This window comes from Falco biarmicus, chromosome 3 (genome assembly GCF_023638135.1).
Source record: "Falco biarmicus isolate bFalBia1 chromosome 3, bFalBia1.pri, whole genome shotgun sequence".
NCBI classification, from domain to species: domain Eukaryota; kingdom Metazoa; phylum Chordata; class Aves; order Falconiformes; family Falconidae; genus Falco; species Falco biarmicus.
Genome location: NC_079290.1, coordinates 39,961,871 through 39,979,826, shown reverse-complemented (window position 1 = coordinate 39,979,826; position 17,956 = coordinate 39,961,871). Strand labels below are relative to the sequence as shown.

Here is a 17,956-nt window from a genome sequence, read left to right as displayed (position 1 = left end):
AGCAGTTTTTCCATCAGAAATGCATCAAGTCTGTGCATATCACAGACACAGACTGGGACATGAAAATGCTCAGTTGCATTTAAGAATCATAACCAGTGGTAGTATAGCAAATTATATTTTTTATGAAGTTTAGTTATGAACAAGTAATATGGCTAGATCTTTTGCAGGTGATCTAAATTTTGAGCACACAGAATATACACTAATTTTTATTTGTCCCAGGTTTTTAAACAAAACCTATTTCTGAAACTGGTATAGACTCTGCATTAGGAAAAAAAAAAAAAAAAAGGACCCTTCGCTGATATAGCATACCCTAACAAAAATTGCTTAGCATTGTAAAACATCCAGTATGATTTTTTTCTGATAGTTCATTATCAACTGAGAATATAAAAGAGTCAACTTTCCTATTTGTACACTGCACCGTTAAGAACCTCTGAATGTCAGGCAACATTAGACTTCCATACATGAACTAGTTTTGCACAAGGAATCTAGCTACCACAAGAAAGGGAAAGCCTCTTCACCAGAAAATATCAACTCTCACTTCAACAGATCTGTACTAATCAAACATTTTTGAATATTGGAAAAGGTCACCAGCTTATCTATTCTGTTGATATTTATAGAACTGATAAATGCTATCCCCACCTTTGTTACTAATCTGTAACTTCCAGAAACAGTTTCCACGTTTGGATTTTAAGTCCTTTTGCATAGCTGCAAGACTGACATAATCCAACACATTTATTTATGAAATGGTCTAAATACTCAGAGAAAGATGATCTTTGAAATGACTCACCTCAAAACCACAAAGGAAAGTAAAAGTAGCAGCAAAAAACCCTCTCCCTCATCTTACATATGCCATTAAACTGAGGTAAGCACAAAGTGGAGGTGCTGCATTATAGCAGTAAGTAATAGAAGCCTTAACATAATACAAGCCTTAACAGCAGCCTACCAGATTCAGAGTGGTAAAAAGTGAAATATATGCCTTTTTTCTTAAACTCCTGAAACAAGAGCTGAAAACTCACATTTAACTGATTTCATGTTAGCCAGACACTAATATGGAAATTTCTGTTTTTCAAGTACAAAACATCTTTTCCCAACAATCCCTGCTTTTAATATAGTAGGACCAAAGCACAGCATTCCTCACCAGAAACTCTTCAGAAACTAAGTGGAGGAAATTAAGATTAAAAAAAGAGAAAAAATGCTTAACTGAATAAAGAATTAGTTCAGAAACAGAATATAATGGAGTAGATTAAATGACTGTTTCCCAGTCAAGAAGGTTCACCACTGGATATCCACAGGGATCAGGACTGAGAATGAATGACGTTCATAAACGTTGGAGAAAAGGTGAAAAGCTACATGGCAGAACTTGTGAATGTCAGTATTACAGAAGAGAACTCTGAGGGACAACTGTAAAGACAGGCTGCATGAAACTCACTGATCACTCTTAAATGGCAAATGAAGTTCAACTTAAGTGTAAGAGTGATGTGCAAGGCAGAATAAAGTGGCTTTGAGGTGACCTCAGGAATGAGCTCTTGGGAGACTACACCTGTACAGCAGAACTGGGAAAACATATCAAGAGGACAAGAATAATAATCAGTAGGCTGTTTCAGATGTCAAACATTTACATGGGCTTGAGGGGAGACAAGCTCACAAGGAGAAATTTACTCTTGGACGCTAGCTAGACACAAAGAGGCTGTGCCTCTACCTCCCCACATGAAAACAGGTAACTATAGCAGAATGAAGAAGCAGAAAACATAAAAAATGTACAAATACAGCAGTAATAAAGGAGGAAAACCATAATGAGGTAGGAAAAGCAAGTCAGTGTATGAAAATATGCAGCAATGTCTATTAGATGTATAAAATAGAAAAATGTATTAATCACCAAAGAAATTAACAGAAGTCATAACGTGTATCACTGATCAATTAGTATTCAAACAAACACCATTGCTCATTGAACTACAGCGGTTTTCAGAAAAATAATCAATTACTATTTAGGAAATATAAAATTAGATCAATGTAGGGAACATTAACAAAATCACTGAAATTAATATTTTTCTGCTATAGTTGTTCACTGAAAAGCTTCCTATTTTGTAGAATAATGATCAACAATTTTACAGTTAGATGATAACACATTTTCTTATTTGTTTGAAGAAAGAAGCTGGTAACATTCAGTATTAATTGATTTATTCTCTAAGCAGAACACTCAGTAAATTACTCAAACTCTGACTAGTACTACTAGCCATACGAATATGGTTGTACCAAATACATTAGAAACATAAAATATCTTTTAGGTTTTGAGCATATTTTTATAACAATCAATAATGTAATTCTAATGGCTTTACACTAGGGTTCATATGTGACTAACCAGTACAAATGATCCTGATTTTGGTTTTTAAGTGAAGATTTATTTCCATCACAGAAATGCTCCTGAAAGTCAGTACAGAGAGATGCTGTTTGAGGCTTAGCTTTTGAACAATTGTTGTAATACAGATAAAAACTGAGATGCTGTGTAAAAACTAAGGCAAGAATCTGCATAACAGCTCATCTTTGGCTAAAAAAACAAATAATAAAAAAAATATTAGTCTTTTGCTAGCATATCTCAGTAGCATTAGTGTTTTCACATGCATCTGCTAGGCTGCCACTGTAAAAATTCTTTCAGCTCCTAAATTAAGTATTCTGGAAACTGGGCAAAAAATCCTTACCCATCTGAATAAAGAAACGTTTCAAAAAGGCTTGTATATTAAAAAAGGCTTTCTTAGATGGTTATTTAAAAGCAGTGGTGCAGTTTATGTTTTGAAAAACATAATATTTGCAATCTTACATTAGCAATCTCCTGATTTTAAAGAAGTTAGAAAAGCAACTCTAGGGTAACAATTCTATGCCTAATACAAGCACAAAGTAAGATTGGCTGTATTCCAGAACTGCCTTTTTTTCTTTAATTATGTCCCTATTCAGACTTCAGCTGTAGGTAGGTGTGTTTGGATATAGGTAATTTGATCAAAAAATTAAATACATGAGGCTTTCTTAAATTTCCAGTTGAGGGACAGTACAGGAGTAATTTTGCATATTTTCAGCCATGTAATCTTACTGCATTAAATACTAAGAAAAGAAATCAAATCTGTGTAGTGATGTTTATACAACTTGTATATTTCAAAGAGATGTGGTATTAATTCCCCAGCAAATAACAGAGGAACAGTCCAAGACTATATTCTTTTACCAATGAGTTGTTTGTGAAATCTGAGTGAAAATGTGTCCCACTGAAGTTAGTGGTATAACTCCCACAGGATTCAAGGAACATATGGTTTTCCTCTAAAGAATGCAGAATTAACATTAACATTACTATCCATAGTAGCTCGAGACTTATTTTAAGTTTTACCACAGCATTTCATTTGTTATATTCAAATAAGATATATAGTAAAATGATTAAAACTTATTTTGTTTTGAATCTAAGACGGCTCTTTGTACTGAAGCAAGCAACCTTATATAAATACCTTTGGTATTTGTTGGATCCTATTCCTAAACACAATGTTCATATTTCAGCTATAATAAGTAAAGCATCTCAAAGACGTGCGAGGCACTAGTCTTGCAAGTGTCCAGTTTAGTTTCTTGAGTAAAGTGAGATTGGTAGTCAGCTAAATCTATCATGGAAAGCTGTGTGTGGTGCACATAATTCAGTGCTGTTTGGAATGATTGGCAGCTGCCATCTAGTGTGGACACAAACTATACTACCACATGCATATAATTCCAGCTCTCCCTAGAAATCACAGTTTGTTCAGGTCAAGCTGAGAGCACTAGTCACACAAGGCAATGAACGCAGTGAAGGAACTGCCTACTAAACCATTTAGCGCTCCTTCCTGACAGTCCCACACATCGCATAAACCTCTCACATGCAGCACGGGATACTGAAACTTAAGGTTATATAAGAAACCAGTGCTTATCTTTTTCATAACAGCTGTACCGTCAACACTAGTGTGCTGGGGTGAGCTGTGCCATTCAGAAGCAGGTGCTGCCCAGTGACTTGAAGCCAATGCTAAGTGTCTAGGCCCAGGCTGGGGCAGCGCCAGGCCAGGGCTTAGGGTAAATCAGAGCTCTCTAAATCATCCCCAGTATCAAACATTACACAAGCCAGCCACTGGCCTCAGGAGGCCACTGTGACAGCCAGGGAGAGCAAGGATCTGAGAAAGTCCAGTCTGTGGCAGCGGGCTCACTCTCAAATCGAATTAGAATTGTTATACTGTGTTTCCACTACCAAGTCAATTCTCCTGCACTTTTCTCCTGTGGCCCCTCCACAACTCAAGGATCCTTTGCAGCCACGCAGAACAGAGCAGGCTGCTCATGACGCAGGATCACAATCAGAGTTTTGGTAGTTTCTGCTTAAAAATAAGGCTGAAACTAAGCCACAGCATTTGCGGACTCGTACAAAGACATGTTAAAAATAAAACTGAGCTGTCTCAAAAAGCTACTCTGACAAAGAAATTGCTGCAGAAAAGATACCGGTTAATCCCCCTTCAGTGCTCCCTTTAAAAGGTCTTCCTGACTAGAGGCTTGCTAGTCACTGCTATCTGAGCTAATTAACAAGGAGAAACTGTTCTATATTATTAGTTGCAAGATATTAATTTTACTGTTATCTTGATCTTAGTTCCTTCCACAGTCTTTTGCCAGTTTCTTTCCATTTGTTGGGTACTGCAATTTTCCCAGACCACAAGGTCTCTAGACAGGGTAGTTTATTTGTGCAGTGCCTAACACAAAGGCACCATTATCCTTCACCAAACCTCAGGTGCTCGTGTAATGAAAGCCTATTACAACATTGCTTTTAAGGTGGTCAAAAGTTCTCACAGCATATTATGACAGTACACCTTACTTAAAAGTCACTCACAACTTCAGAGTAATTGAAAGTATTTAGCTTCTGGAATAGAGAATAAAAAAAGATACAATTCTTTAACCTGCTTGTTTTATGACCTGAAAGATCAGTGGAGTAGAACAAAAAGATCAATAAGGAAACATTTTTTCTTTTGATTTCTTGCTCGCTTTTCTTCCACACACTATCTTCTGATTCATATTTATTACACTTACTGTATTTTTATCTTGTCCTGGTGTGTCTCTGCAAATTTTTTTTTTCTTTGAAGAGTCAACACTTAAAGAAGAATTTCTCATTGAACATTAGCTAGAAAAAAAATCTGAAGGGAGAACAACAAAACAAAACAAAAGCCTGGCTCAATTCTGAAACCATAATACTGACTTTTCAGGAAGAATGCCCTACATAAAGGGTTGTATGTTACCAAATATCATTCCTTCTGCTTCCAGTGCTACATGTTTCCTTACAGAACTGATACATTTAAAACCAGTCAGTGATACTGTGAATCAGAAGGTAAGTTTATGTTCAAACTCAGAAAGTTAATTCCAAAAATGTTACAGTTTATACCATCATCAGTATTGATAAAGCCAAAGTCAATATAATACAGGACACTAAATAGCTCCTCTCATGAGAGATTAAGTAGTTTTCATAATAAGAAAGAAATGCTCTAATATAATTCCAGTTCATACTGAACTGCAGAGGGGTATCCCCTTTGAATAAGACACGTGACAGCAATGAAAAGGAAGTTCAAAATCCCTCCAGTGAGATTTTTTTTTTTTTATATCCTCAAAACAAGTTTCTATTTGACTCTTGGTTGAGTGGACATTTGGGGCTTTTTAGCATCTTCTAAAGGGCTCTTCCAAACGTACATCTTCCAGCATTTGAAGCATTTCATATGTGCTTGAAATAACAAAGAAAATAATATATTTAAAAATTCTGGAAGGCAGCTTTTCCTTTTAGGCACCAAGACCCCCAAAAAGGCATATAGGGTAAACCTGACTGTTTTTAGAACAAATGGGTTAAAGATGAATTTGAACTAATTACTGCCTATAATAATTATTAAAAAAGAAAAAAAGCCTTTTCATATATTAAAAGGGGAAAATACTGAACATACTTCTGAAATTCCTCAAATTCTGGGATTTTTACATTTATGCCTTAATATTTTGTTTCAAATATAGCTAGTAAAACTATGATACACAATCAAGATTGTTAAGCTGAGCTATCATTTTAAAAGCATTTTTATCCACTGCTAATTTATAATCTGTTTTAGATACAGACCTGTGTAGCAGAAGCTGGTAACTATTTCCCTGATACAGCAGCTTTCCACAAATCACATGATTTTGTGATCTGGTAGCTTTTGAGAAATGTTGCTATTATATCTAGAACACCTCAGTACAAATGCCTCAAAAACTCAAAGGCCGAGTGAGGGAAGCCAGTGCAAATTCAGGTTCAGAGAAGCACTGTTTACCCCAACTGTTAGATTTTTCTTTGTACATGAAACTGCCATTTTAGATAAATAAAGACTACACAGATTATTAAGAAGGACTTTTAGACACAAAAAGACATCAGGAATATAAAGCAAAACAGTGGTTGGTCTTGTTGACGACTGTGTGGACATCTGTCACAGGTCAAACCACCAGCCAAACCTGTCATGACCAGCAGAGAGCTATGAAGACAAGTATGTTCTGGTTTCATTTGGCTGAGCAAACATTTTGGGAATAAACAATACAGGAAGAACAGCATACAACTCAAGGCTGTGTTGAAAAGGAAGGTTTCTGGCTCAGAGTCTGGGTTTCTAGCCCTTTGGAATGGAAACCTGGACATCTGATGGTTTTGGGGCGAGAAAAAGTCTACCTAGAGTTCTTTCACTAATGGAATGGAAATCTACAGTTAGCACACATTGCTGGTGACATCTGCCAGGTTTGAAACTGCCAGGCCAGTGTGCGGTGAGGTTATGCCACATGGGCAGAACCACTTTTGTATTACACATTAGAGAAATGAAAAAAGGGGCTCCATCTGATTTTTTTTTTGGTGTAGCAATGATCATTAGGAAACAGACAAGAGCACTATCCTCACATTCATCTAAGACACGGCTACTGTTTGAAGGATTAATATACTATTCATGTATCAGTTTGGTAAAAAAGCAGTCACGAACCAATACTGGTCCTCAAGTTTCAGTGCAACAGAAGCAAGTTCTTTCATCCTGAAACCGTACCAGTCCAGTCATCCTAGAATTTAGCAACTGTTCAAAGTGGAAGTTTCTTCCTCGATGCTCTTCTAGAATGTCTTCCAGATGATCTGTCTTTTAGACAGTCAGCATGACTGACTCTGCCGGTATGACAGTCTCTTAGTTCACATAATGCCATGGCCTTACTCCCACTGGTTGATACTAAAGGCAATTATGAAAACTCGAGAGATGGGAAGGGTCACATCATACTTTCTGTGTGAGTCCAACATGCACTATCAAGCAAAGTTAATGTAATCTTTATGCCTGATGTTGCCTGACTAGGTGTCAGGTTTCTTTGCTTTTGACACTATGTGCAAAGGCTACTAAAAGAGAGGAAACCTAAATCTGTAATCTTGCTGTTCATACTGGTAGTCATGAGACTGGTCACAGCTGCACTACAACTGATGCCTTCTGTTACTGCACTTTCAAAAACATCTTTTCAAGAAATAAACATTGTTTTCTTGGACTGTTGCAAAAGCAGTTTGAACTCTGTCCTTCACCTAAAATTGAAGGGAAAGAACAGCAAACAAAACACTTCAGAGACATAGCCCATGTTAAAGAGGAAGTGCATACACTGTGCCTTGTAACCTAATGGGTTTCAGACTACAGCTTTTTAATACCTTTATATGGACTCAAAGTGGTGACTCCTGCTGTCCACACATCCCATCACCTCAAGTTTTTCAGAACTAGGGCTTAATATGTTCTGAAAGAACATGAAAGGGATCCAGTAATTCTTGAAGTTAGTTATTACTGATCTGCTTTGCTAATACGGTATACTGTCATATAACAAACACCTTACATATATTCATTAAAGTAACCGAGTATACACTATTCTCTAGTTACTTAGGTGACCAGTGCTCAGGAAGGTTAACACTGTGCTAAATTTTTCATGTTTGTGTCTCAACTACTTTTCTCTATAAGCCATTCATGTATTCAAGCCTTCCCACTTGTGAAGTTTTCAGTCTTTTCTGTGTTCTTTTTGACTGTCAGAAAAAAGGATAGTCACTGACCACACACTAGCGACCACACTAAATCAGGAATCAGTTGTTCAGCTCTAAGTGTAATGTGACATCCTCTTTCTAAAATAGCATGAAGATTTTCTTTCATGCACGTTTCTGGGCTCTTTTTTTGGTCCACAGCACGTTTCAAGAAAAGCCTGTCTGAGGAAACAAATTAAAACCAACAACAAACTGCCACAGAAACTTACTGGACGGCATTGAAAATTAAATAGCTTTTTAAAGAGCTCACAGACTTAATAATAAAACCTATTAAAATTGTCTATACTGATTTAATTTGCAACAATTCCATCTCAGACAACTTTGCTTGGTTGTTGGTTAGGAGTTCAAAGTGAAAACAATGTTTTTTCCCCACTAATACCCATACACTCCCCCCATCTCAAACACTTGGCTGTGATGTGGGAAGAAGATACATAAGATACAGATGAATTCAGATTGCAGGAGAAGCATGCTCCAGAGCAAGAGTCCTCATACAGAACTCTTTCGGCAGATAGTGCCCTGGCAACCAACTGAACAGCCTCTAAGCACAAGAGCCTCGACCATTATTCTTACACTGTTCATACCACAGTCTCTCAGATAAACTGATACATTTTAAGATGCTCAATGTCAAATGGGCAACTTCAGTGAGTCTCAGATGCTACCCAAAAAATCATCAACACAATATGCATAACTGGGGCATGTTTATGGGAAGATATTATTTGGGGGATGTGAGGTGAAAATTTAATTCTCAATGTTTCCTCACTAGTTTTATTTTCCAAACAGGTTTAAAGTCATAATACAGCAGCTCTTCAGTAAAAGCAGAAATGCAGGAGAATGGAAATTTACCTTCACAGTAACTTATGGAACATTTTCAAAGACCTTTACTCAAATGAGCTGAAGTTCTAAGTTTCCTATGTATAATGCCACTAAAGTCAACGGAGTTACACATGTGAAACAGAAAGGTAAGCAAGTACTTGCTGAAGACAACATTTACATCCTTGCACTATTGAGTCTTTTGTCAACAATAAGAGCTCACATAATGTAACACATTTTTCTTTCTGAAAATTCAGTGATGAACAAATATATTTTGTGATAACATACCTTGAACTTGCAATTTCCACTTTGGTTCTTGCCATGGCAGCTGCTCTTTGTGCACCCTCTATTGCTCTATCCACCTTTTCTCTAGTTTTTGTGTTTCGTATTGGTATAAGTTGCTTCCTTATCCCACGGACCAAAACATTATTTTTATATTTTCCCTCTTCTTTGGTGCCATCTGGAAACATGGTACATCCATATCCATGCCTCCTGTTATTTAGCCATTCTCCTTCATATTTCATACCATTTGAGCGCTCACTAATACCAAAACCACTGCGCTTGTCATTCTTCCATTCACCCATATAGGCTTCTGTAGTGGTGGCATCAACATGGTCTTCCATTGGGTAATAATCACAGTCACCGTCTCCAAAACTAATTGTAGAGTTGGCATCACTAGAACTAATTCTGCTCATAGCAGCATCACTCCTAACAGAGCTCCGTTTGCTAGATATCGATGACCTAGATTCAGATTTTCTAAGTTTTATACTACCAAGAAGGGATCCTCTTCTGAATAAGCCTCCTTTTTTCTTAATGCCCATGGCTTCTGGATCACTGTGAAAATTGAGCACAAAACCTCCTCTTGTTCCAGCCGGGCTGTCTGAAGTGATGTCATGCAGAACAGTGCCATTGCTCTGCTCACTTCGAAGTGAAGCTAGGGATGTTCGCAGAGGTGAACGGATCACTGTTGCCATGCCATAGGGTACACTCTGACGTACACCATATCCATGTCGCATCCCTCCTGTCCATTGCCCCTGGTATGTACCTTTTAAATAAATAAGGAGAAATTAAATTTAGAAAGCAGTCGAAGACCTAGCACTCTACATCCAGTATGCTACAGACAATACCAAGTTGTCAGCTCTGTTTTTGGTAAGAAGAAATGCAGAAAAATCACAACACATGGCATGGTAGATAAACTAATTTTGTTACTTGTTTTTCTTAGAAATTATTTTTCCGCTTAACAAATCCTTCACTTTCCCAGCTGAAGTAACTTCTTTTGGCAACTAAGACACAGTAGCCATAAGCATTTTTTGAATGGATCTGTCCAGGGACAAAATCTAAAACCAGAATTCTAAAGCAGGACTCCCTCAACTTTTTTTAAGATGGCCAGATGGGGTGGTGGTTAGCAAAAGCAGAGCCACATTATATGCAGTCAGCTGTGGGGGAAGATGGGTGAAGGGAAGGAAGGAAGCAGGACACTCATGGCTCTTGCTCCAGCTGCTCACAGACAGAACAAGTCAAAGTAGTAGATGTCCTGTTGTCCTGGGTTAAAGGTGAATACAGACCTCTGTTTGTCAGGACATATTTGAGAATGCACTGAATTGTTTTGTGCTCTGATGGGCCTTTGGATTCACTGTTATAAACCTCTATTGTAAAATTAAATATTTTAAAGTTTGTGCATGTACTTGAATGGAAGAACAAAACCTTGGCATATCTCACTCTCTTAAGAACTCTTGATATCAATACTTTTTGGTATCCCCAGTATCATATAAACATGGCACTACATTCTGCATTATGTTGTGACAAAATGGCCAGAAACATGAGTCTTTTAGCAATTTTTTTGCCTTTCATTTGTTCTGCAGCACAGAAGACATGGTAGTAATAAGTAGAACATTGCACACCATTCTATCATAAACACATTTCATTGTTGCAATCATAACTACTTTTGTAGGTTTTTTTAAACAGCAATATAAGGAAGAGCAACATGGTATTTGATATGAGAAGTCATGGATATCCATGCAAAGCTGCATCTGAGCCAAAACCCAGCATTATCAGATTACTACTGCAGAAAATTTGTTCATTGTATTCTCAAAAGGCATTTTCATTTTGACAAGATATATACTCCAGTGTCTGTTCTCTGAAAGGCATTTGTACCAGAGGTTCCAGAGGAAGGTGCCAGAAACCCCACAACTGGCAAATACAAGGTAATTTGCTTTCTAAGATAATTTCATCTAATTCCCATTAGACTGCTTTAAGCTCCTCAGAATGAAGTCTGTCGCCCACCTAGTACTGCTTTTTTTTTTTTTTTTTTTAAAAAAAAAAAAGCTATTTTGAGCCTGAGTATTCTTACAGGGGAATGAATAAGCAATCTTTAAAATATCTTTCTTTGATTTTAATCGGCTTCAATTGGAGTATCTATTGAAAACTGATCTTCAGGGAACTAAATATCAAATGTCAAATTCAGTGATTGACTAAATTTTTGTGAAAATATTTGTGAAATACCTGCAGTTTTAGATGTAGCACCAAGCTCCATTTGCTTTGAGATTCAATTTCCTTTGTATAAGCATACTATTTTGGTCATGTACGTGTCAATTATCTACCAATTACTGCTTTACTGTATTACCTCTTCTACTAAGTTATATTTCAATATTAAAATGCAATTAAATTTGCCAAGTCTGCTTTCTTTATTATATAATACTAGATAGGTTCCACAACATAACTATTTTGTGTTGGTAGAAAATTCTACCAAGTGGAAGGTTTTTGTTTTAACAGATGGCTGCTGACACAAACAAACAACTTTCTTAGTTTCTTTCTCACTCTCTGTATCCTGGATACCTACTGCTGCACTGGTTGTAAGGGTGCTGAATCTAGAAACATGATTATTTTAAAAAATGCAACATATGGAGAAGAACAAATAGAAACATGAGCACAAAGCACTTGCATGACGTATTCTGTAAATACTGCAAAAATACACCCACACTATTTTTTTTCCTTATTAAACAGACATTTCCCAGAACTATATTAATATTTTATGAGTATAAATGACTACATTTTTTCCATAGTTGTATCTGGGATCCCCTCAGTATCACAATGATATGCTGGAGCTAATAATCTGGCTACGTATACTCACTGCTATATACAACAATCTGTCTAACATTCTGCACCAGTTAATTTCATTTAGAAATAATAAATCTAATTCTAATTTTGACTATACCACAATATTACATTAGAGCAGTAACTCATAATCATGGCTCTTGATATTGCTGTTTGAGTGTCAGATTCGAAGTAGAAGCAACTTATTTCAGTATGGAATTTTACAAAGATACAAAAGGTCAGTCTTTTTTCTTACTGATATTTTGGTTTTTTTAATAAACATGGGAAGTTCAAAAACACTTAATTCATTTAGGACTTGTATTGTTCACCATTCTGTAGAAAGAAGTAGAAGTGGTCACTGTTGCCCATAAGGGCATTAAAACAAGGACAATTGATGTGCTGCTATTTACTTGTCTAATTTTTCTTTCTAAAGGGAAATAAAATCAATACCAGCTTCTTCTAAAGAGAAAACAGTCAAGGAGGAAATGGAATATTCATACTGAACTGGTCCTTCAAAATTACCAATGATATTTAGCCGGAATTTTGTGCAGTCTTGCAGGTAATAACTATCTCTTCTATCATTACAAATCCATTAAGGGATACTAGTGCTAGAAAGCTGACTCATTTTCCTTGATTTTTCAAGTTACATTTTAAAAGAAAAGTATTTTAATACATACAGAGGGCTGTGTCCAGAAGACAGATACAAGAGACTTTTACACTAATTTAACTGATGATATCAGTCTCTAACTGTATCATCTTCTTCAATAAAATAAATTTTAGAAAACTTTAAATGAGCAAGATAAGGTGTGTTAATATTGCAATATAATTAAATACTACATCATATGACATAAGACATGATAAAAAAGCTCCTTCCATCTATCAAGATACAAACGTATGCAATATTTTCCTATTTCTAGACATAGATATAAATATTAATGATAGATCAACAAGCACACCTTATACTACAGTTGACAGTAAAAGTAGTTCCTGTAAGGCTCAACTGTTAAAATTTTATTTATCATTGTGATGACCAAGCTATTTAAAACTGTATTTGACCATAAACCAATAACATCGTTTGGTATTAATTTTCCAAAAGCTAGGCTTGGTATCCTCTGTAACTGAAGAAACATTCAGCCATGACTTCTACTGACCATCCATCTAGTATTTTATTGTTCCCTGGGAAAGGTCTTCTTATTTTGAGCCTGAGAACTATTAGAAAGTATATTTCTTCCTTTTGTTTTTCTTGGAAAGTTGCTGTAAGGTACAATTTCATAACCTGTCTCCTTAAGAGTTGTGCCATTGTGCCACGCCTCCCCAAAAAACCCTCGGTATATCTTACAGTCATAAATGTCGTTGCCTACTTGTGGCTAAAATTTAAAACTACGCTGTGTGGAAAAACTGTGAGGCCAAGGAGTTATTTAACTACTCAGCCTGCTCTTATCCTTTACTTACATCTTCCATGGTTTCACAAATTCAGTTACATCAAGATTTTCGCATGCTTTTCAGACTCAAATGTTAGATAAGCTGCGGGCCTCTGTGGAACAGCAATGCACAACCTTATAACAAGATGCCTGTTATTGCTATTGTTGGCAGGACCATGAACTGCTAATTCACACATACTGAAGTTTCAAATCAGGCCATAGTCTCTCCATAAAAAATGCTCTGATAGGCTTGCAGATTCACACAGATTCGACAAAATCTAGGGAGTTTAAAAGACACATAAAAGTCCATATTACCATAGGGAACAATCTGACACGCCACTTTAAGGCCCAGCATAAACACATGCAATGAAAGGAGGATCATGGTTTATAATTCACAGTGTTTTCCTCAGAGATTTGACTGAGTGACAATTTTAAGCATTGAAACACAGCATGACATACATTACTTATGTCGTGCAAAGTGCTGTGTGCAGAAATACTGAGGAACACTGTCAATGCTCTTGTTCTTTTTCCCTCCTTCAACTATATCTCCTAATACCTCTGATGCAATTTAAACCAACACATTGGGAAAAGAAAGAAAAAAAAGAAAAAAGAAAAAAATAACAGCAGAGAGACCTGGATTTTAGTGAGTTTGAAAACAAATTGGCAATTCATAGTCTCAACCATTATTTCCCTATGCTGGTATTCTCAGGTCATAATACAGGAAGAGCTTTCCTGCAAATATTTCACAGTATGTCAAAGACACATATACAAACGTGGTTTCCTTGTAAAAACATTTCAGAATTCTTCTGGTGTACAAATACTGCTATTGTTTCCAGAGCATAAAAACAAAAACGCATCTGCAAACATCTATGATGCACTACTTTGCTTCATTCATGAGTACTTTCATTAAAATCAATGGGACTTCACACCCTCTGTTCATATGAACTGCAACACATAAAAGACTGGGGCCATGGTAACAGATTTCAGTTAACAGGACTAAAACTCTCATGGTATAAACTGCACACTTCACATGCTGTTTTGGATGAAGGATTTCCTGTGGAATCTCAGTCTAAAAATTTACAGAATTTACCTCCAATTATCAATATCATATTGAGATTTTAAAAATTCCACAAGAAGGCTAAAGGAAAAGAGAAAAGGAGCTGTAGTTTGAGAAAACCACTACTAGAAGATTTACTGGAATGGCAATTTACTTTTCTAGAAGGCGGGGGGGGGGGGGGGGGGGATGGCTACCGCAAATTCAGCTATTCTTCGGCTTCTAAATTACTAGCCAGAACAAACATAAAAATTGAGAAGCCTATTGTGTGGTGAAAATGAAACTAAAATTCTGATCTCCTTCATACTTTGTTGTGCTTTTTTAAAATCTCCAAACACATATCTTGGCTGACTGAGCATAAGAAGTTTCCACACCAGGAAACAATTTTCAGACAGCTACAAATATGTATAAACAAGGGGATTAAAGATACAAAAGCCACAGTACATTTCATTTTCTGAAGGAAATTAATCTTACCCTACTTGCTACATTTTGTATTTCAGAAAGGAGAAAAAGGACTCCAACTGTAAACGTGTCTTCTAACGCTTAATACAAAATATCTATTCTCTGGCACGATCCTGAAAGTTTGACCACGATTCTCTTACCAAAATTCCTTGAGGAAACCAGCAACAGCATATGGGTTAGTCCTTTAGTCAGATCATGTGAACACTGCCTCTGATTTTGGTAAATTCTGTTTCTCGCACATTACCTTAAGCATGCTGCTCAAAGCTGAAGCAAGCAGCATTTCTGTAACAACCCAAAAACTCTCCAGCCCTAAAACCAAGAGCAGCTTTTCCTGTTACAATGGAACAAACCAAGTTGAAGAGCAACTCTGCAGAAGTTGCAGGTGGCACTTTCACTTATGCCAATGACATTAAAGCAGCAAAGGATGAATGAAAGTATCAGGCTCATTTATCGCACAGAGCATGAAATGACAGCGGTGCAATAACTGTAAGTGACCATTCAGATAAGCTCCAGTCCTGGGTGACCTTACTGAACCCTGACTTCTTGACGGCTCCTAACTTCACCAGAAGGGCAGGCCGCCCAGACCTCACCACGTGCCTTCCGGGAGCTCAGCCCTAGGAACATTTGCTTTTTCCCGGGGAAGGGTTCAAGAGGCAGGCCTGTGTAATTTCACAACGCAGCTTGTACTTAAGTGCACTGTGTTTAAAACCCTACGTTCTTTTTATAAAACGTGAGTTATTACATGAGGGCAGACCCCGGTTTCCTTGATTTCACGCAAGTTGCATACCCGCTTTGTTACCTCCAGCGCCCTGTTTACAAGCTGGGCGTGCCAAACGTGTCAATACACCCCTGGCACGGCAAAGTGACCGGGCACCGGGCGGGCGCGGCTGTTAAGCTGTTGCCATTTCGCCGCCAAAGCGGTGCACAGGGCGCGAGGCGGCCCGCGCCCCCTCCGCTCCTCTCCTCCCCCAGCAGGCGCTGCCGGGCCCGGCCATCGTCACCGCGGGCGGGGAGCCCGGCAGCCGCCTCGGCGGAGAGAAAGGAAAGCCGCCTGCAGGCAGCCGTAATGCGGCTTTCTACCAGCTGGCCGGGAGAAAGCGACGCGCCCGGCAGCACAGCCCGCGCCCCGGCCGCAGCCGCTCCCGCTCGGCCGAGGCCAGGCGGCTCCTCACGGAGCGGGGCGGGGCGAGCGCGGGCACCTGTGGCGCTGCCCGGCCGCCAGCGGGGCCTCCGGGGCGGCGGTGCCGGCGGCTGAGGAACGCGCTTCCCGCCGGGAGCGGCCACGGCGCGGGCAGAGGAGAGGCCCCGCCGCGCCGAGGGGCCGCCGGGCGGTGCCGGACAAACGGCCGCCGCGCCCGGGACCGGTGTGAGGGCGGCGGTTGGCCGCGGGGGTGGGGGGAGGGGCCCTGCCCGCGCCGCGCGCGCCCACGCAGGCGCGCGCCCCCCCCCCCCCCCCCCCCGCCCCGCCACCGCTGCCGCGTGCGGGGCGCCCCCCGCCGGCGCCCACCTCCGTCCCCGTAGGTCTCGACGCCGTATCCGTCCTGCAGCCCGTTGCTCCAGGTGCCCTCGTAGCGGGCCGGCGTGCTGAGGCTCTGCCGCACCCCGTAGCGCCCCTTGAAGCCGTGGGACCACTCGCCGCGGTACATCCACCTGCCCTTCGTCTCCACGCCCAGCCCGTGGCGCTTGCCCTGCGCCCAGTAGCCCAGGTAGGTGTTGCCGCTGGGCCAGGTGTAGCCGCCCGCCACCTCGAAGCCGTGCGACCAGGAGCCGGCGTACTCGCCCTGCCCCTTGGGGCCGGTGCAGATGCCGTGCCCGTGGGCTTTCCCGTCCTCCCAGCCGCCGCAGTAGGTGCCGCCATCGTCGAAGTCGAACCGGCCGCCCGTCATCCAGGGCAGCGGGGCGAGCGCGGCGCCGCCGCCGCCTGCTGCCCTCCTTCCCTGCCCTGCCTGCCCTGCCTTCCCCTGCCCGCCCGCCGACCGCCCCGGCGCTCCCCGCGACTGCGAGCGCTCCGCCGGCCGCCCGCCCGCGCCCAGCCCAGCCGCAGCCCCGCGGCGGCGAGTGGCGCCCGCCCCCCGCTCCTCCCTGCCCGCCCGCCCCCCGCCCGGCGCCGCCCCCGGCCGCCGCCGCCGCCGCGGGGCAGGTGCGCGCCCCTGGGGCTGGCCGGGGGCCGCGCCCGCTGCCGCGGGGGAGGCGGCTGCTCCGCCGGCGGTGGCTGGGCCGGGGGGCCCCTCCGTGTGCCCCCCTCTCCCGGGGAAAGGTGCCCCCCCGTGCTGGGGACGCGCGTGTCTCGGGGCGAGACAAGGCTGGGGCGTGCGGGGCTCGGGGGGCGGTGGTGCCGGTGGTGCCGGCGGCTCCGTGCTCCGGCTGCGCCGCCGGCCCGGCCCGGCCCGGCGTGGCCGGTGTGCTGCCGGGCGGGCTGCGGCTGCACCTGCTAGCATGTGCAACAAGTAGGCAAAAAGGGAGCGCTTACAAGCGGTACCCGCGATTCCCAGCCTTCTTGTTCTTATCCTTGCTTTCTCTGAACCTTAAGATTAGTTTGAGGCTGACGCTGTTGCTGCAGAGCGCAGCCGAGTTGTGCTTTGCCCCTTTTCCAAAGGAGGTACGGAGCCCACCTTCCCGAAGGGGCGAACCGGCAGTTCCAAGCACGCCAGCAGGAGCGCGGGGCGCCAGCGGTACCAAGGCCTTTCAAGGACAGCCCTGCTGGGAGCTGAGTGTGGAATCTTTCATTATGCCTTCAGCCCCATGGCCGTTGGGTGACTGAATGGCTCTAAATCCTGCCAAGTGCTCCTTTGCCAGATATTTGATAATCAGATAAAAACATAAGGGCAAACGACAGGAGGAGCACAAGTGCAGAACCAGCAGAGAGAATAGTGGAGAAGGGATTGAAAGCTGCTGTCATCCCGCTTCTTCGGGTTTTGTTCTTTTGCGGTTATAGACCCTGGGAGAAAATCTGAATGAAAATGTTCCTCTTCAGTGGTGATTTTGTGAAAAGCATGAATCGTACTTATTATTCATGGGGAGTGGTGCTATCTGGACACGGAT

At 41.2% G+C, this 17,956-nt stretch overlaps 1 protein-coding gene across 4 annotated transcripts in view; it reads right to left on the bottom strand.

Moving 5' to 3' along the window:
• JPH1 (junctophilin 1) overlaps positions 1–16,902 on the bottom strand; it is an 84,234-nt gene extending 67,332 nt beyond the window's left edge. For all 4 annotated transcript variants that reach the window (XM_056332842.1, XM_056332845.1, XM_056332843.1 and 1 more), the window contains exons 1-2: positions 16,422–16,902; positions 9,173–9,929 (exon numbers count right to left, since the gene is read on the bottom strand). In XM_056332842.1, coding sequence (XP_056188817.1) covers positions 9,173–9,929; positions 16,422–16,800 — 1,136 coding nt within the window. In that variant the 5' untranslated portion in view covers positions 16,801–16,902. The remainder of the gene's footprint in view (positions 1–9,172; positions 9,930–16,421) is intronic.
• Between the last annotated feature and the right edge of the window lie 1,054 nt (positions 16,903–17,956).